General features: G+C 38.8%; 1 protein-coding gene across 1 annotated transcript; it reads right to left on the bottom strand.

Moving 5' to 3' along the window:
• Positions 1–1,885: 1,885 nt before the first annotated feature.
• clul1 (clusterin-like 1 (retinal)) lies at positions 1,886–13,676 on the bottom strand. Its single transcript, XM_017714181.1, has 9 exons — positions 13,592–13,676; positions 10,920–11,059; positions 10,443–10,591; positions 9,112–9,282; positions 7,497–7,932; positions 5,215–5,337; positions 3,560–3,774; positions 2,942–3,114; positions 1,886–2,205 (listed from the first exon to the last, which is right to left on the bottom strand). Exons 2-9 carry the CDS (start codon positions 11,020–11,022, stop codon positions 2,190–2,192), a joined length of 1,386 nt encoding a protein of 461 aa, XP_017569670.1. The 5' UTR covers positions 11,023–11,059; positions 13,592–13,676; the 3' UTR covers positions 1,886–2,189.
• Between the last annotated feature and the right edge of the window lie 7,528 nt (positions 13,677–21,204).

Raw genomic sequence — 21,204 nt, forward strand, 5'->3', positions numbered from 1 at the left:
AATCAGTCCCATTTAATGTTCTTGTTCTTCATTATTATTATTATTATTATTATTATTATTATTATTATTGGACAGTAATCGACTGGCTGTTAAAATTCTATGAATGCACTGAATCTGCACATAAACTCATCATCCTCTTTATTAGAAACTCATACCCTGTGTTTTTGAGCTGCACCTTCCTCATAGCTTCACTAAGTAGGTGTACTGTTATAGATTGTGACCTGTAATCTGTTGTCCTGCACAGTTGATCGCGCCTCTGCCCCGTTCACCATTGGTCAGTTTCTGACTCCTGTTGATCAGATATTATTTGGTTGGGTATAGTGTCTTAGACAGGGTTGTGTGTAGAGCTTGAGACCAATAACTAAGATCAAATTTTGCCATTAATGAATCTTTTTTCCACTTATGTGATTACCATGTGGTTAAACAAAGGCAGCCCAGTATGTGTTTAGTCCAAAAATATATAGAAAACAGAAAACACTGATTATAGGCACGATTATAGGCTATACGATCAGAACATCAACTATTTAACTACACTCATGCTCTGAATGGCACTTGGAAAGAATAGAAATGTGCAAAAAATAAAAATACTTTGGTACATGAGACCTGCTCTCTGGCACTGAGGAAAATGGACAAGCTTGTCCAGAGGAAGAGTGGCAGTGTACCAGTTTCCAACCAGAGAACCAGTTTGGCGTTGTTACATGGTGTCTGTGCATTATAAATGAATGTTATAAGCTTGGCCAGATGGTACACCTGTGGTAATTATATTACAGTCAGGAAAAATAGAACTTATAGGATAAGGCTCTGAACTGCTGCTGTATGATGGTTCCTAATTGAATCTGGATAACTAATATTATCGTTTGTGAATCAACAATGCTGCTCAAGTTTTACACCCCAGTGTCACTGCTGGGTTGAAAGTGGTCCACCATCCAAAATAACCTAATGAAACTGACCATTGATGAGGAGTACTAGGACAAACTGTATTGACAGATGGGCTACAGTCACTGGCACAGAGTTCTGCGTTCAACTCTTTCTTTTTCTCTCGGTGTCTGCAGTGACATTTTGTTTCTAGCAGTATCTGAGCTCAGGACTGTCTTTTTCTCTAAGCTATTGGAAACTAGTAAAGATACTTTCTCTAGATTGACAAAGCACTTCTTGTAAGTCACTCTGGATAAGAGCGTCTGCTAAATGCTGTAAATGTAAATGCAGTAGTTCCCATTGATGTCGACTTCTCAAAGATCTGGCTTTAGCTGACTATCATTTTGCTGAATGTAGTCTTTGTATAATGTGCTGCTGTTCATGCTGTGAGGGAGGTATGTTTCATTTAAAGACTAATGATATGCCTGAAGGGGTGGGGTGGGGTGGGGTGGGGGGTGCACTGATAAAGCAGAGTCTTAAAAACCTCAGTATTTCTCAGATATTGAGCAGGTTTGAGTTTGGCTTGGAAAGTGTAGAGTGTGTGGCTGAGATTCAAAGTAAACATTAAATCTGATTATAGAAGGATAAATTTCATGTTTCCCCCAAGAGGAACATACCAGCATAGTGATAAAAGGAGACTATAGAGTTTGAAATCAGACTTTATTTTGGCATCCGTGGTCTAAAGCTGCGTAATAGCGTCCTACCTTTAAAGTTAAAGGAGAAGAAAAGGAGTGTGAGCAGTTATTGAAGTGTATGTATAAACTGGCATGACCTGGATCCAGCCTATACCCACTGTAGCAGCACGATCATGAAAGTCCTTTATTAAATCTGAGAATGTTACCGTAAAATAATGGAGAGAAATTATAAGCAACTGTTTGAAAATGATGAGTAGAAAATAGAACACTGGAAAAGATTCAAAGAAAGTGTGGATGCAAAAACTGCGGAATATATATTAGTACAGTTGGCATAATCAGCTGAGCAGTTTTCAGTTAACTTTATTTGAGAAGATTATCATGTTGACATCACAGCAGTACACTGTATAGGCAGGTGATTAGTAGGTGGGCAGAATTCATTTATTTAAGCACTGATATATTAAACTATATGAAGTTCTACAATGAATAGAATGATTTACACAAGACTACATGAATCTTTTAATTGTAAACGTTTGTACTGTAAGTTTTGTATCTAGTCAAATATGTTCTTTTAACATGTACCCGACAGGTGAACTGTTGCTCATTCACAGACAAAACTGCACATTTCTCCTCCAGGCAGCCTTAAGCGTCTTCCTGCCTGAAATCAGAAACAGGACAGACGGTGTCAAAACCTATTACGAGGAAGATCTGCCTAGAGTATCGAACCTGCATTATGTATGTTTTTGAACTTCTATTGGCTGCAGGCTGATCTCTAAGCACTGTAGCACCAAGATTAATACCAAGATTATAAAACAGGAAATCTGGGCATTACTTCAATCACTTAGAATAACAGTGAATATGAGTATGTCTCTCATGGAGATTTTCTGCAGGCCAAAAGAATGGAAGCATCACTAAATGCGGAAAAGGTGAACAAACATTACATTTTTTCAAGAGAGAATGTTATCAAAGCTACACTATGTAAGTATTGGGGAATTGGGGACCTCTATTGTGGAAATGAATGATACTATTCTTATCATATCTTCATCAGTATAATGTTAAATTTGCATTTGAGGCCTTAATATGGAGCTTGACTTTCTTTTCGAGTCTGTGGTGTTGAAAGATAAATATACGACATGTCTGTATGACATGGTCCAAAAATCTCCTAAAAAATGATTTCTGGCTTGACAGAGTGACTCACAGCAGCACATGGACACTGTATTTTAGCATTTTCTCCTGACTCAGTAATGCTAATCTTTCATAGCGCAGCTATAAACAAAAGGTCAATAAACATAGCAGGTTGATAGTTGGCCGATTGACTTAACTGTGAAATATATTTAAAACTTGCATTTTTGAAATCTATTGCATTAATGATTTAATGCTGGCCTCAGTCTTACCTGGCCCTCTGCTTATACAGGCCCAGAGCCTCGTGGGCCACATATTGGATGAAGGCGGGGTCCTGCAGCTGCAGGCTGGCAGGCACGGTGAGTGTGAGAGTGGGAGTGTTCAGAATGTTAACCTCCACCTTAATGTCCGTCACTGGGGCGTTGGCTGCCTCTTCGGCCACCACCTGGAAATGAAGCATGGTTAAAACGAAAGTTTCCCAAAAAACTCTAATTTATTCAACTTGGCAGTGAGTGAAGTTTGCTTCTTTACTTTTTTTTTTTTTTTTGCATTGGGGCTATGAGGCTAATGTAGCTGACAAGTAATGAAAGCTTATATTTCACCAATTAGCATAAACTGCATACCTAAATCACACACTTGTATAATTATTAGATTACTGATGTATGACTGTACATTTTAGTGCTAACAACTTCAGCCAGTCTGAGACAAGTGAGTGATAATTTAGGTACGCAGTTTGCTTAACTTAGCTAGTTACCTCGTAGCTTTGGAGAGCAAATATGACTTGGATGTTTGTCTACATTTCAGTAAAGAGTACATTTCTACTGCTTTGCCATTTCTGTATTTGTTTTAATCACAGAATCATGTTACTGTCTGCTTCCTCCTCTCCTCACCGTGGTGATGCTGAAGATGTTTTCAGGCGTGGTGTTATCGTGGACCAGTTCTGTCACCCAGCCAAACTCTGAGGCCATGTTGTTCAGCCAGTTCACGGTGTCCTCCGTGTGTCGCTGCACGATGCCTAGCACCTCCTCATACTGCTGCTTAGAGATCTCCAGCAGCTCCGACACCTCGTCTAGCTCAACGTGCAGCTCCCGCACACTTGGGCACTCTGAAAAACATACAGAATAATAGATCAGACATTTCTAGGCATGACGCAAAGACTTTCTCCAAAACTATTTTCTGTTCACTATATACTGCACTGTTTGTGAAGTCTGCACTCATTCTTGGAGTAATACACTTGCATGCATGCACTGCAATACACTATATGTCCAAGTGTTTCTAGACGCCTGTTCATCCAGCCTCTTCTTATGAAATCAAAGAAAGCAACAGGGATTTTGTGTCCTTTAGCTACAGTAACTCTACAGTACTCTTCTGGGAAGCTTTACAGTAGCTGTTGGAATATTGCTGTAAGGATCTGATTGCGTTTAGTTACTGGAGCATTAGTGAGGTCAGGTACTCATGTTAGATGATTTAGTTTTGAATCGTCTCCACTCTAACTCTTCCTTAAAGTATCGGATGGAGCGCCATCATTCCAGAGTACGCAGTTCTACTGCTCCACAGTCTAATGCTGTGGGTCTTTATACCCCTCTAGCCGACACTTAGACGAAGACCCTCACTTTTGCCTTCTGATGCATGTCACTGGAATTGAGCTGCTCAGGCATTTCTCCATTCACTTCCAATCGCTTTCTGCTTTCTTTAAACCAAAAATAAAGGCACCATTGAGCCGTTTTAGATTACCACTGAAAACAGCATGATGACTGTCTCCAGTTTCTAGATACTGCCAATGCCTTAGGATCATCTGCATAATATTGGCAATGCAGTTCTATTGCGATTATACAAGCCTTAACCCCTTTTCGTAGTAGCCATAAAATGCAGTTTCCACCTGCTTTTGGAGCTGCCTCAGTCGAACAGATTTTTTTTGCTTCGATAGTGTTGATGGAAGCAAGTTGACATTTTTTGACTGTGTAGAAATGCTCTTTTTTATTGGCGTGGTTGTACATGATTTGTTGGTATGAAGAAAGCTGCAGCTGTGCCCTCCATTTATCTCTGCACAGCTGTCTTTGTGAAGAGGTGTGAATTGTTTTCACGGCAGGAGGTTCTCATCCCTCCCCTTTCATCCTAGTTAACCTTATAACAGTTATGGGTAGAAATGACTGAATATTTATTTATTTTGTTTAAATTCGTTCAAAATATCAATCAAAAAATGTCAACTTCCATTTTGCTGACAGGATGGACACTAGTGGCCTGCATACAGAGGCTACACAGCTGAGCTAATTGGAAGGGGTGTCTGATACCATAGCCGACTTTGAATATATACTTTTTTCCTATGTCTCAACTAATTTTCATATTATACTGAAATATTTTGCAAGTTGAAATATCATTACGGAAAGTATATTTCATGCTGTAAAAAAGTTCTATGCACCGAGTGCTTTATGGGTATTTTCTCATTTCATGAAGTCATTTTGATTTGATCATAGTGGAATGTTTTCATTAAGAAGTCAAATATGTCAAAATATACACAGATGTGTACTTCTGTGCCTTAAATTACCAGCGAGCAGGGTTCCCTGGCAGGCCTCACATTTGCTCTGGAGCTGCCAACACTCTGCTGACTGTCTGCGGAGATCTCTGCACAGCTTCCTCTTGTGGAAGAATCCAGAAAACAGCTGCTTCTCTGAAACATAGAGACGGACCACTTAGCAAGAATGTATCTTCAACATAGATTCAGCATGTCCTCACAGTATTTCACAGTGGTCAGCTACTACCCACAGTGCACTCAAAGGTATTTGGACAGATTTGTAGGAGCTTCTCTTTGTACACTAGGGGTGTCCAATTTCATCTGCAAAGGGCCGGTGTGGCTGCAGGTTTTCATTCCAACGAAGCGGGAGCACACGTGGCTAGTTGTTTGAGGACTGAGAACAACTTGTTAAAGTGGATTCAGGTGTGATTGTTCCTAGTAGGAATGAAAGCCTGGAGCCCTTTGTGGAAAAGTTGGGCACTTCTGATCTACACCTTTCAAAGGTTTACCATACTAAGCTGAGACTTTTCTCTGTCCTGGCACCCAGGTGGTGGAACAAACTCCCACTGGCTATCCGAACAGCAGACTCTCTCGCGGTCTTCAAACACAGACTCTTTTTACAGGACTTAAGTACTTATTGAAGTGTATCGTATTGCGCTATGTTTAATTCTGTTTCTTTTTCTCTGGGTATCAACATGGGCTTTTGTTTCTAGCAGTATCTGAGCTTTAGGACCAGCTTTCTCTCTAACCTATGTGCAACTACCAAACAGGAGACAACAAAGCACGTTTGTAAGTCGCTCTGAATAAGAGTGTCTGCAAAATGTTGTAAATTGAAGTTTTGTTATTTGATAACGTCATATTATAAAACAAACACAACAGGAGGAATTCTGTGTTACAGAATTAGCGGAATCTTTGATGGTAATCCTGCTGAACTAAGTTTACTTCCGAAGAAAGAACCCAGTTTTGTTTAAGCTGAGGCACTCACAACTTTTTATAAGTTAAACTAGACCGATCAGCTAGATAACATGCTAAAAGATAGCTAACATGCCCAAACCTCTTCCGTTAACATCACCGGCTTTGAATGAAAGTAATTACTAAATGATTCGATGTAAAACTGAAATATAAAAAAGTAAAGAGTGTCACTTCAATGTCTTTCAGGTTTTAAATGTCTAGATGTGTTATCAGTGTAATCAGATATCATGTGTAATCAGATCTACCTTAAGTAGCCTCAAACCCAGAATCAATGTGAAATGGCTGCATCCTTCCTATTTATTGCACTGGCTTCTACACCCAAACAATGCAGTATTTGTCCAGTATAGAACTGTACACACATGGTTAAATCCTGTATGACTATTAGTTAGTGTGTTTGGGGTGCAGGAGCTAGTTTTTTAATTCCTATGTAGTGCACTACATAGGGAGCAGGGAGCCAATAGAGATTCAGCCCCAGTGTGGGAAGAGGAATGTACAACACGGGTAGTTTGCTGCTAAATAATACAAATAATAAAACAGAAAGCAGCATTGTTGCAGTGTTTTTGGTGAGCAAAAGTCCTTATAAAGTGAAGGTGTTTGCATTAAACCATGTTATAATATGTATAGGTTCATTACTCTAAGACAAGAAGCTAAGAAGTTAATAAAGTGGCTGTTGTATGCAATGATGGGAACGTTCTTTTCCTCTTCCAGGGGTCCACAGTCAATTAGCAACAATAACATTGTAAATGAACTACATTTTGGCAGAATAATTCTTTATTTTGATCAATATTATTAAGAATTAATAATAATCAAATTCTTTATTTCTCCGCTTTTCACTGTGCCAAATAACACCATTACCCATGATAAAATCACTGTAATGCACAGACTCTCGTGGCTTATTGCTTTAATGACTTGTACATAGCAGATTTATATATTATATGCTACACACCAAAATATATATTTTTAGATCAATTATTCAATATTTAAATATTTAAATTTGAGAACAAGATTCATTTATTGATTAAAAACTTTACTGTCGTTATCTATCATGACATCTTGTCAAGCTATCTGCCATGAGATTTGATAACTTTTAAAATATGTGCATATCTGTGTATTAACTTTATAATAACTATATTTTTTTTATACTTTTTCAATTATTATGTCATCTGTGAAATCATCTATAGCTGATAACTGTTCATCATGTTGGGTACAGGTAACTTCTTTTTTTTTAAGCTTTAAATGTAACGTTTTTACATGCACCTAAATCCCAGTATTGTTTTTTTATCCTTGCAAACTATAATTCTAAACTTTTGAATGGTAATTTGGAACTTCAAACAGTGAAGTACCTCTTTCCTTCTCTGCTTCTTCAATGGTGCCGTGCAGGTTGTCAAACACCTGAGTGACGACAGCACCAAACTCCTCTGCCAGGTTTCTGCCAAAGTCAAAGAAGGACTCGAGTACTTCATCAAGTCCCACACCCTGAAGGAACGCTGAGTCCAGCTCCTCACCGGCCGAAGGGAGGAGCAGCTCTCTATCTTCGTCCTCTTGGAGCTCTGGAGTGAAGGCCTTTCGCAATGCCTGGTCCAGCTGCTTTTGGAAGCGGGACACCAGCACCATGCTGCGGTTCACAAGGTTGCCTACCTTTGTCAGTAGGCTGTTGAAAGAGTCCTCGATCCTTACCACATCCAGGTCAGGACTTTCTCCGCCTTGGTTCATTTCGAGCTCCTCCTGAATGCCTTGTGAGCCAAAGCGGGTACTGACCCTGCGGAAGAAGCCCTCCAGCTAAGAGAGGGAAGAAAGGTCATCTAAGGGTACCAATTCAATTATCTTTTCTTTTACCTTTTTAGTAGAATAGTCAGCAAAAAATGAAACATGTTCCCCTTACTCCAAATGTACTTGAATATATAAAGACATTTGCTCCTCTGGCCAATATTTCAGTCATGCTCAGATTTGTTTTTCTATTTTTACATTTGTATGCAAAATGTTGGCCATCCCTGATCAAATGTTGTTGATTTTCAATGGTAAAATTAAGTAGAAATCCTCTATAGAGAACACATTCCAGCACATTTGAATCCGCAATTGTTGTTTAGAATTTAAATGCTGGCAAAAAAAGAAGACATATAATGTGGCATATGCAAAAGCTATGACACGTTTTATACGCTTTACTTTTTCCTATTTCCTAAAAATGTGTTCTCTGTAGAGGATGTTTTCATTTAATTTCACTGAGAAACAAGCAAAAATTTCTAAGGTCAACAAAACGTCATTTTGATCAGAGGTGTTCAAACATCAACTGTACTAGCCTGAAAAGTCACTTCATCAGACAATGAGTTGTGGGTTAAGAGAGTCGATACACTCATTTATTTAAAATGATGATGTCGTATGAGTAAACATGGACACAACATATTATCTCATAAAACAAGTGAGTCAAGACACCGGAGTGTGATGTCACTTGCCAAAATTTGTGCTTTAATAATATCATTATTGAATCTAATTGTAGAAAGATTTTAACATTACAGTTGCCATATTTAGAAAACATTTACAAAAAATGAATTAGCAAAGTTACATTTACTCCTCAGTACGCTACATCATCAGATACTATTTGTTCTGTCAGTTCCTCAGAGAAAACATCCTGAGCTCTGATGTCTTTCTCAGTCTCTCTCTTTGACTGCCTTTGCTTATGTATCTAACTGTGTGGATGAACATGTGTAGCTGTGTAACTACCAAATAAAGTAAAACTAAATTTCTGATTCTGTTTGAAGTGATCAGGATGATTACATCACATTAAAGACAATCAAAAAATGGTCTTTCACGTATGGTTTCTAACATTATGACATACTATCACCACTATATCAAACTGGATAAAAGCAAACTGCATAGCTAAAAATAGTAGTAGCATTAAGCAAGTAATAGAAGCACTTGGCATATCAACACACAGCTCAGAGAGTTCAGTCCTCATCATACCTTAGTAGAGAAAGTGGCAAAGCCCCGACGGCAGGTGTTTGTGTAGAAGCTCTTGCAGGTGTCCTCCAGGCAGGGCCTACACTCCTCCCATGAAGACCTCAGAGACTCTTTGCATTGCTGCTCCGCCTCATCCAACTTCTTCACCACATCCTGAGCCATCTCAGCTGCCCCCTAGTGGCAATTACGAAGACACAACAATACATTTCTGATTCACTGTGCTCCATACATATACATTTGGAGTGTAAAACTCCAGTCCTGGAGAGCAACGCCGCCAGATTTCACGTTTTGAGTCATCAGTTCATCAGCATAGTCTTGAATTCATGACTGGCAATCAATGTCTTAGAAGAAGGAAAATCTACGTTGGTGTCTTTGAACCAATCCCTTAGAGAATGCATATTGTTTAAATATTTGCACAGCTCCAAACACACCTAAACCAAGTAATCATGAACACCGAATACCTGGAATAGTTGTAGTAGGAGCTGAAAAAGTTGAAACATGTGGCCTACTGGGGATCACTGCTCTGCATTCCACAAAAGCAGATGACCCATCTTAGCATCAGTAGAAATAGTCTTATTTCCCTTAAATACATTCTACCTACAAACCCTCTAGATATCTGATATCTGTCTCTGCATCATCCAATCTGGTTCTTTCAGCTTCTAGTTAATGACCACTAAGCTTGAACGATAATGAACATTGAGTCTGAAGAATTACTGTGCCTTTATTTTATAATTACCTTAAAGCTTGCATTTTCCCTGATGGTAATATCATTACCTAATTTCTAATATTACTTTGTAATCTCTAATGGACCAGTTAGGCAATATTTTGGTTTCCAACCAAATGAATGTGGAAAATCACTGTTATTTGCCATCAGTGCAGTAAACAGATAATTAACAAGAGTGGTAATACTGCCAATTTGTAAGCAGATCTCAGGATACACCATTAAGCTCAGCATGTTAAACCGAGTCTATCCAATCTACAGACTGGCAAAATCAACAAACTGCTATGACCCTTCTGGACAAATTAATGCATTTTGATTAATGCATGTTCCCCAGCATTTTTTTTCCCATAAAATGTGTGTGTGTGTAGTTAATTGGTTGGCGGTGATGTGTTTGCCTAGACTATAATTAATGGCAGTATTTTCTGTTTTATACATTTTTGATCTAACTATAGAATTGAATTTATTGTGCAAAGGGAATTATTCAATAATGTCATGAAAGAAAATTATGTGAAATTAACAAAACAACAAAAGGACAATAATTTGTATAATCATTTTGAAATTATTGTAATGTTCGATAATATCAATTATTGGCCCAAGGTTAGTGCCCACTGACCTTCTTCTTTTCTCCACTGTTACGAAGTGACCTCATTAGGTGCTCATGCTTCTCTTCGTTCATGGCCATCACCTCCTTCATCTGCTTAACTCCATAGAGGGCTCTCTTCACCTCCTCATCCACCAGTTTCTCCCCTTCCAGAGAGAGTCCTGAAAAAACACATCGAGCTTTTCTGCAGCCTATGACCACTCGGGTCATATAAGCGTGCTTACTTGCTAAGTATGTTGCATACTTTTTTATTTAAGAATGTGTGTCTGTATGAAAGGTCATATGTATGGATGTCTATGTTTCTGTGGCAGTCTTACAGTCTATTTGATTACACAGAGAACACAGGGCTAAGACAAAGTCCTTGTATGTGCAAAGCCTGATTCTAATTCTGATTCAAAAGAGGCTTTGCTAATAAAGAATACAATGTCTCATTGTAAACAAGAGCACTGTTTTTACCCCCATGGAGACACGTTATTATGAGAAACTCACGTTTGAGAGTATCCACTGATATGGCTTTTGGATTGGGACCAGGGGCAGAGTAGAGAGCCTCCAGAGAGGCTAGAAAAGCCAGGGAGAGCAGCAGCGCCCTCATCTTCTCCACCCTCACAGTCTGTCCACACAAGTACAGTCTGTTTGAAGAAGCAACATTTGCTTAATGTTTTAACTCCATTGAGGTGGCATAGTCTAATCAATACTTTTCTAATCCACTGTGCTGAGTTGTGTGCTTTACTGGCTGTACTACACCATATTTGTACATGCTGTATCAACTCCTATTTGCGCTGAATAATTCATGTTTCATTTATGCTTATAATGAGCCCAGCTAAGTATTGTCCAGTATGAATTTCAAAATGGACTGCTGTAAATTTAAACTTAGTGTTCTCCACTAACACTGGCACCCCTGGTAAACATCGTTGCTGAACATCAGCTATACTGACAGTTTCATCCTCTAATAAAGCTGAAGTTGGTTTCTTAATTGAATTTTTTGTCCCACCTTAAATGTGACAGAATGTAAGTGCTGAATCATTTAAGGTGGAGTGGATAATTTAAAGAAGAAGCTGGCGAAACAGAAACTTCAGCCTCATCATCCTTTGAGAATAAGGGCTAGTAAAAAAAAAAAAAACACCATACTTCTGGCCACTAAGGGGTGCTGCATCTTTAGGGTCCTGACCTGACCCATTTCCTAAACAGCTTTGCTGTGCTGGTCACAATACACTTTGTCCCGTCTCATACCCGGATATTGCCCACCTAAGACTTATGTATCCATACATATACAAGGCTTATAAAGCAACCTCAAGTAGCTGTTCAGAAACATCCAATACATCTAAATGGTCGACATATTAGAAATCACCTGAAATTCATGGTGCAAGAATGTAAACATTCTCAGCTGAGGACTTGGAAAGCTCATGAGATCTTGTGACTGTGAATTCCACTTTAACCTGAATCTGCTGTTTTGGCCTGGTGTCAACACCACACCACCCATTAGGATCAAGACTTACATCAGAACTGAGGATATTCTTAGCAAAAAAGAATCTATATTGTACAAAGAAAGGTTAAATAACATTAGTTGAATCTTTCAAAGATACATCAGGAGTAAAACCTCCATCCTGGAGGTTCTTTGAATTGTATAACCACTCCCAAAGAACCTCTAAAGAACATATATTTTAGTGCACATAAAAAGTCAACGCAACTTAAGACAACACAGAATAAAAACAAGTCTTGTAGGCCCAGCTGAAATGACCCTGAGAAGACTGATAAAGCTCATCTAAGCAGCCATATGCTTGAGTGAAAGCGTGTCAGAAATAACACCATATGAGTGCAGCTTTAAACGGTCTCCTTCGGCAGAGCTGAGAACATAAACGGATTTGCTACGTAGCCATCTGTTGTCTGAACAGGTTCATCAAAAGCCCTGTGACGTTTGGCAAGTTCAAGTCACACATATTGTGAAGCCGTGCCCCGACGTCATCAGTCGCCGTGAGGTGGACTTCTCATCTGTTATCTTATTTGTGTTACTTACTCTATTATCCGACAACGGTGCAAGTTAGGTTTTAGTCGTCTTCCACCATTGCTGGCTTACATAACACAGCCTCTGATTCTATCCATAGTGTCAGTTCTTAAGCAATTACTAAGTCAATTTTAAACTGTACACACAATTAGCAATGGCATATCGTTAATGATGAGCAGGCACTTTCATTGATAGACTTTGGGGGGCTTGAGCTCCTGCCTTTTTGCCCTCAGACTGCTTAAGTGTCCTTTCGGTCGGCCTGAATAATAGTGTTAAATATGGTCGTTCTTCAAGATCCATTTCAGCGAGGTGAGGCTCAGACTCGACCCAGGAATAAAGCTTGTGGATCAGGTTCCATGAGCTTTATTGCTCTTGGGCGCCCCCTCTGATGCTTTCATCTCTTTTTCAAGCAGAAACGTACAAAGGAATATACAAACGGATATATGTAAATGCACTCTGATCTGTACAGTGCCTCAAGCAGTCAGGATGGAAACACTCCTTATAACTTCAGTATGAATAGGTGGGGCTAAACTTCTGTGAGCTGTGCAGGTGAATGTTTGAAAATGTATTGGTGTTCATTGTAACACAAAAACTATGAGGACAGCTTAGTTTCTGTACACAGCCTGTAGGGACTGGAAAGTGGTTGGTACATTTTGAATGTAGTCAATTCACCCATAATACATTTTTAGTGTCTGAAGTTTGCTTCTTTAAGTTTGCACTAAGGTTACAAGGCTAACGTAGCTAACAAGTAATGGATGCTTATACACATCCAATTAGACTTGTACAAACTATCCATTTATAGTCACTGTCCAAAAATCAAATGTATATTTCTTTTTGTCAATTTATTTGTTGATCAGATCAATCATACCACCACAAGACCACAAGTGTCAGGTGGTCTATTTGAGATTATATTAGCTTTAGATGCCAAACGATTTAGATGAGATAACTGAACTATCCCTTTTTAAGCTTCAAATATTACAAACACATACAGTGACAGTGTTACCACAATGTCTCAGTCTCAGTATTCAAAAATCAGGCCTACGAAGTAAGAATCCTTAGAGGCCTAATTTGATTTCACTGAATTTATTAGTGTAACATTGTCCATTTTATAGGGAAAACAGCATCAGACAACATCAGAACGGCAGTAATCACTACTTACCAGAAAGTTCTGGTTTCTTCCTGTCTGTGCAGTAAGCAGTTGCCTGAAGCTCCTTCCTTTGGCAAGGTGAGGGTGATGTTTGTCTGTACCTGGACTCTTCTATTTATACAGTGCTGAGCAAAAGGCGATCCAATTAAAGCATTTAGGACCTGCTGGTAAACACTAATCCTGCCGTTAACATACTGACTCAAGCCTTTCTTCCTCATCCCTGTGTACAACACAACTCACCTATCAGTTAGTTGTGACACAGCAACTGTTCAGACACACAGTTTCCCGGGAAGCTCTATAGAGCTATTACTGAAATATTACACTATTTCCTCTTAATGTTTTTGAGAACAGTTTACATACAATAAACTTACCAAAATGATTACAGGATCTGCCACAAAACACCCTCAACAATGGAGAGCAGCTGGCCATTTGAGGAAATTTATTCCATTATGTTTTAGTTATATTTTGCACTTTGGCGAGATTGCTTGTGACGTTTTAGTCATTTCATAAACTGTGTGAACACATGGTGTTAATGTGTTTGCAAGGATTTTCTTTCTGCTTCTGTCATTCTTTTGTATACTGCATACTAAGTGTGTTTTCAAATGGTCTTATACCTATAAAGAAGTTCTTTGGTATCATGATACGACATAACCAATGATTACAACTTGAAACCATGAAATATATCTATATAGCCAAGATGTCCAATGTTTATCTGCTGCCACTAAAACGGTTTGAATGAGTGTGAGGTGAAGAGTACAGGACAGCAGGAAACAAAAAAAGACCATATTTAATCACTATTTCTCATTTTCATCACTATTAAAACTCTCGGTGTTCTTGACTTTTCATTGTAGGCCACGATTTTTATCTCTTTTAATAACTTGATTCAGCTTGATTCAGTGAAATAGTGTTTTTATATGTTTGAGTCAATATTTCCAATTTTCTCCGAACAAGAATTCATTAAATAAAGCAGGCGAGTGTACAGACATTGTGGGGGCAGGGGCTTAAGGCTGAAAAAAGGCAACATGAACACTTGTGTAACACTGCACACTGCAACTCTAGAATACTGGTGTTTTATCAATGGGATTTCCAGCAGAGGTATGATACACACAACTATGACCGGTCAGAGTTACTGAGAGTAAATGTGTTGTAAATATATTTGTGTCAGAAGAACCTCTTTCCATGTTTCCAGTTGTAAATAAAAAACCTTAAAGGGGGCGCCCAAGACCAACGAAGACTGTGGAACCTGAGCCAACCCACAAGCTCTGTCACTAAGTCGAGGCTGATCTGAGCCTCACTGAAACAGATTTTGAAGAACTACCATCTAAAATTACACTTATTATACATGCCTGAGGGCAAAAGGGCAGAAGCCCAAGCCCCCCCATGGGTGTCTATTGGTGCACATCCCAGGCAGTGAGCCACAAGGGGCCATGCTTTACCAGTGGTATCATTTTTGTACATAAAATATAATCAAATACATACATTTTCAATAAACAATGCAATTAATTATTAATAATAATCATAGTAATTCTTTTACTAAGAAACATCTTAGCTGTAATGCTGTTGAAGTCATTGCAATCTTTCTATATTGCACTTATTACCTGAATGTTTTACATTTTTTGTCATAGAATAATGAAAGAATCATTATATAGCAGTTTTTCTTTCAAAAACCTTCATCTTTTAAGCAATTTCTTTATACTACAGTATTTTCTGGCCACCTGATCCATCTTAGATTTGTTTGCCGCTTTTCAAATACACAACATCCTGCATATGAATTTGATCATGAATTCATCCTTGATGGTATACAGCTCCATCAATCATTATGGATTCATCTACAATGCTGCTTGAAAGTTTGTGAACCCTAAATAAAGTAAATAATTGTGAGCTAATATATGATCATATCTTCCTTTAAGTCACAACACTAGACAGTATAACACATTTTTTCTTATCCACTTATTAGACAAAATAATATAGCATAAAATGTCTTTGTTAGCAAGAGTATGTGAACTTCTAGAAGGATCAGATTGGTATAGGTGATAATTAGTGTCAGGAGTTTCAGTCAATTGGATGACAATGAGGTGCAAGTGTAGCCAAGTCTACCCTGTTAAAAAATATCAAGCTGAGTCTTCACTCTTAAAGTTTAGTCTTTATCACACGCATTTGTGAGTGCCAGCCATGTCTTCATCAACTGAGATTCATGAGGACATCAGAAAATGATTTTCTATGGATCATTAGGCATGAAAAGATTACAAAACTGTTTCTGACATTTCTACTTCACTAATCCACTGTTAGGCAGATAGTGTCCAAATGCAGGGAATTCAGCACCATTCTTATCCTTCTCTGGAGTAGTCATCCATAAAAAATGACTGCAAAGATAAGCCATATCATTTTCTGAGAGATGACAAAAATGTAGGGTAACACCTGCTTGCCTCACACTGGCTATTGTCAGGGTTCATGATTCCACTATCAGGGAAACACTGAACAAGCATAATATGTATAGAATGATAGCATGGAGGTTCTCTAGGAAGAACATTTCTGCATGACTAAAGCTTTCTAAAGAACACTTGAATTAGCCATAACACTGTTGAATAATGTTATGTGGACAGAAAAGGCGATTATTAATCTTCATGGTTTAAATGAGAGATGTTATGTTTGGCAAAAAACTAATGTTGCATTCCAGCATAAAAATCTCATCCCACCTGTGAAACACGGTGGTGGTAGTATCATAGTTTGGGGCTGTTTTGATGCTATTGAACCAGAACAGCTGGCCATCTTTTGTATCAAGAAATTCTACAGAAGAATTGTAGGGCATCCATTTCCAAGTCCCACGACGATAAATTTTACCTCCACAATCTAACCCATCCGCGCAGTAAAACACCACATACACACTAGTGAAGACACACACTAAGGGGCAGTGAGCACACTTGCCTAGAGCAGTGGGTCAGCTCTATCCGCAGCACCTGGGGAGCAGTTGGGGGTTAGGTGCCTTGCTTAAGGGCACTTAAGTCACATACTGTTGGCTCAGGTCATCAAACCGGTGACCTTCCGGTCACAAGGCGGGTTCCCTGACCTCCAGCTCAACTGAACTGAACCTCAACAGAAGGTGGGTCCCACAGAAAGACAACAACCCTAAAAACACCAGTGAGTGTACAAAATATTTTTTTAGCAAAATAAATTTTACATTTTGGAATGGTGTAGACAAAGTCGAGACCCTAACCCAATAGAAATGTTGAGGCACAACCTAAAGTATGATGTTTATGCAAGAAAGCCTACGAACATAACAGAGTTGAAGCACGTCTGTAAGCAGGTGGGCCACGATTCCTCTAAGTCAATGTGCAGGGGTGATCAACAGCTTACAGGAACCATTTTGTTCAAGTCATTGCTGCCCACGGGGCTCAATCCACTTCCTAGTAGCAGAGGTTCACATACTTTTGCCAACAAAGACATTTAATGTTAGGTCATTTTATTCAAAAAAAGGATGGAAAATAACGTACTTTTTGTGTTATTTGTTTTATTGGGTCCTCCCTAGCTACCATTATGAGTTAAATGAAGATCTAATCACATTTTAGGTCACATAAATGTAGAAAAGGGTTTACAAACTTTCAAGCAGCACTTCACATCTATCCTTTTATCATACCTGGACACTCATGAACTGATTTTATATGTTTGAAAACACTGATTCCAAGCTTTTAAAATGGGGTGCATGTACTGTGGTGCTGGCATGACAATGCTGGCCACATCAGAGTCACTCACCCTCACTTATTCAGACAGCAGCAGTTGATCATGGAACATTTCAAAGCAGCTTGGTGACTGGGCAGCTAGCTGGCTTGAAGTGCAGCAATCCCACAAGGCATATGTGTGACATAGGAATGGTGAAGTCTCTTTGAAATGACAAATTACAGGGTACTTTTAGGTTAGAATGAAGCCTATAAATAAATAAAATGTAGTTATATGTCATATCATAATGTCATAAGAACAATTTGACCCTTGTGCTTGAATTGACACACTATCAGAGTCAGATGGGTGCGTGCATTCATACATTCCTCTTACGGTTCTGATTAGTGAAGCATGTCTTTTTAAAAGTGCCCTCTTTGCTTAGCTCTGACCCTGAAAATAGTTCTCTCTCACCCATAATCAGAAACAGCAAAGGCCACTGGAAATGCCCAGTTCCTCCCAGTCCTTAGCCACCTGTTTCCCATAACTCCATCAGGATGTATTTCCATACTGAAAAGAGCAGAGAACTGTTTAAGAAAGTAAACATATACATGGGAAAATATGGATGTGAAATAAGCCATATATTACTAAGGGTTTGGTAATTGGAACAGACAAAAAGAACAGTTGTGTCATGCTAAAAGCTATGAATGCACTACATCCAATTAAATAGGTCTAATGACACTCTCTTTACAATGGAATGTGCAGTGGGTCAGTGTTCTTTGGATCCACAATATGTTCAGAAATGTGCAGTTTGATGTAATTCATCATGATAACAATAAATATTGTTATATTGCTAGCTGGTGATATGCCCATATTAAGAATCTCCTGATCTAGGCCGTTTTCTCGATGAGAAAATCACTGCCATCGCACCCTGCATTAAACACAACTTTCCAAACTCCAGTATCACTTGATCCTGAGAAGTATGAGCTCATTTATCAGGCAAAATACAAATATTGCTATGTACATGCTATAAACAACCTATTACAGCTATCATGGATTAACATTACACCACATGAAAGGAAATCTCCCTTTAAACATTATTAAACAACAACACCAGCAACTCAAAATGTAGGTACTACCAAAGATACCTACCAGACTTGACAAAGCGTGTGCATTTGACTGATGTATTTTGGTGAGGTTGCCAGTCGAATGATGTTAGTAGCAGTGTTAGCTTGCACATACCAACATATTGGTATATTTCAGCTTCTTAACAACATCTTAATTCAGAAGACCCAGTGATTTTTTTCAAGAAAAACTGTTAAGCAAAACTTCAAGCCTTTGGAACATTTATACATACCACAGAGCACAAGAGCAGTGATTTTAGAAAATGTCATTTATATGCCTTTTAGGGAATTCTGCTTCAACCCGGAGTTCATAATATGGGCATGATGCTGATTACAACATAAAACAAACAACTTCTAAAGTATTATACTCTTGGCATATCCAGAAAGCATACTCCAGCATAACTGTCTTTACGTTAATGAAACAATAACTCAAGCAGAAGGAAAAGTATAGTAGAAAACATATAAGGTCCAAAGTTCCCTTCAAACAGCAGTGGTCCATTCATCATACTTCAACAGAAACTGAAGTTTTGTAGATACTTTTCTTCTTTTTTGGGATTCATTTGGTCTAAAATAAAGTGAAAAAGAGGTGTAAGCAACAGAAGTCCACGTGCAGTCCCCAAAGTAAGCACAAAACAGTATTTAGAAGCTAAATCTAAAAATGAAATGGAACTGAGGAATAAGTAGATCCCATAAATATAGGCCTACCTGATACACTACACTGTTTGAAAGTCTGAAATCCCTGTTTTCAATAATATAAAAGCGATGTTGTTGCTGATACACATATAAAAATATTTGATTATGATACTAATACGCTACAACTTCAACTAATTTGTTTCAAGCAGTGCCTTGTCCTGGTGACCTGTCCAGGGTGTATCCTGCCTTCCACCCAGTGACTGCTGAGATAAGCTCCAGCCCCCACCATGACCCGGAAGGATAAGCGGCTTAGAAGATGTGTGTGTGTGTGTGTGTGTGTTTGTGGTTTAAGCACTAAAAGAAATGAAGAAACTGTAGTTGTGTCCAGAGTGATGAACAGAAGTGTAGAAGATTCTATAATGGCTTAGGAGCATATGCACGATTGAGAATTAAGTTCTTATACGGATAATTTTAATCTGTTTTATTGCCACACGACTTGTCAGTGGTAACTATATGCGGCATGTGCAACAAGATGTAATTCAATTCTGTTGTAGCACAGTACACATAAAAGTTCAATGCATAACACATACAGTAAACAATATACAATATAATACACAATATACAGTTTAGTATAGGAGTATATTACTTTAATCTGTGCATTCTTACAAAAGCTGGAAATCTTCTGGAAAAGACTATAATTACAATACTCAGAGTTTACTAACCTTATCACAGTAGGGAAAAGCTATTCTTGGAAAAGATGGTTGGCTGGATGAGAGGAATCTGTAATTATTCTCTTTGCTGGATTGAGGTTGTGCTGAACGTAAACAGAATCAACTGAAGGAAGCGATATTCCAATTATCCTTCAAGCTTTACTGACAGTACCTTGCATTTTATAATGAGTCTCTGTGTCTCCATGCCACACTGTAATAGATGACGTGAGAACACTCTTGATAATGGATGAATAAAATTTCACCAACAGATCTCTTCTCACTTTGTATTTTCTAGGTACAAAGCTGTGTCTAAAAAGAGCAACCTTTGTGGAGATTTTTTGATGATATCATCGGAATTAATGCTCCACTTCAAACAAATCACTTATGTAAGTTCCCAAAAATTTCAAAGACTTGACAACAGATATCGATTGTCCCAAAACCTGCACTGGAGTTTTTACATTCTGTTTCTTCCTATAATCCACAATGATGTCGACTGTTTTTAACATATTAAGCTGGAGGTTATTGTCAGTATACCACGTTACTGATCTGTTCACCTCCTGCCAATAACTAATCTCATTATTATCTGTGATAAGGCCTATTACAGTAGGATTGTATGCATATTTTACAAAATTAACAGATTCATTGTGAGATACCAGATCATTAGTAAGGAGAGGAAAAAGCCTTGGAGACAGTACACAGCCCTGAGGCACCACGTACTAAGTGACAAGCACTGTGATGCTAAATTATTGATTTTAACAGACTGTTTTCTTCTACTTAAAAAGACCAGAAACCGAAGACATAAAGCTGGGTTTATGTTTAAATCCATTAACTTTTGTTAGAGTTTGGTGATATTCACCATATTAAAAGCTGAGCTGAAATCTATGAAAAGAACACATTACATAGTTGATAGAAAGAAATTTATATGAATCCAATACTGTAAAAAAGCTATATGTGACTTAAGATGAGTAAGGATAATATGCTTAAATGCCACCGATGTAAGTACAATGGGTCGAAAAACACATTCGGTGAAGTAGTTCTAGCAACTTTAGGCCCAGGGACAATGATCCATCCATCCATCCATCCATTATCTTCCGCTTCTCCGGGGTTCGGGTCGCGGGGGCAGCATCCTAAGCAATAAGGCCCAGACCTCCCTTTCCCCAGCCACATCCACTAGCTCTCCAAGGGGGATTCCGAGGCGCTCACAGGTCAGCTGGGCGATATAGTCACGCCAGCGTGTCCTGGGTCTTCCCCGGGGTCTCCTCCCAGGTGGACTTGCCTGTGACACCTCACGAGGGAGGCGTCCAGGAGGCATCCTAACCAGATGCCCGAACCACCTCAGCTATCTCCTCTCGACGTGGAGAAGCAGCAGCTCTACTCCGAGTCCCTCCCGGATGACTGAACTTCTCACCCTATCTCTAAGGGAGAGTCCAGACACCCTACGGAGGAAACTCATTTCGGCCGCTTGAATTCGCGATCTTATTCTTTCGGTCATTACCCAAAGCTCATG

The sequence above is a fragment of the Pygocentrus nattereri genome, chromosome 2, assembly GCF_015220715.1.
Source record: "Pygocentrus nattereri isolate fPygNat1 chromosome 2, fPygNat1.pri, whole genome shotgun sequence".
NCBI classification, from domain to species: domain Eukaryota; kingdom Metazoa; phylum Chordata; class Actinopteri; order Characiformes; family Serrasalmidae; genus Pygocentrus; species Pygocentrus nattereri.

Excerpts from the sequence above, each read along its gene's own strand:
- clul1 (XM_017714181.1), bottom strand. The coding sequence starts at position 11,022 with ATGAGGGCGCTGCTGCTCTCCCTGGCTTTTCTAGCCTCTCTGGAGGCT. Across the intron at positions 9,283-10,442 it reads ACAGTGGAGAAAAGAAGAAG|GGGGCAGCTGAGATGGCTCA; the intron begins GTCAGTGGGCAC and ends AATTGCCACTAG. Across the intron at positions 3,115-3,559 it reads ACATCTTCAGCATCACCACG|GTGGTGGCCGAAGAGGCAGC; the intron begins GTGAGGAGAGGA and ends CTTCATTTCCAG.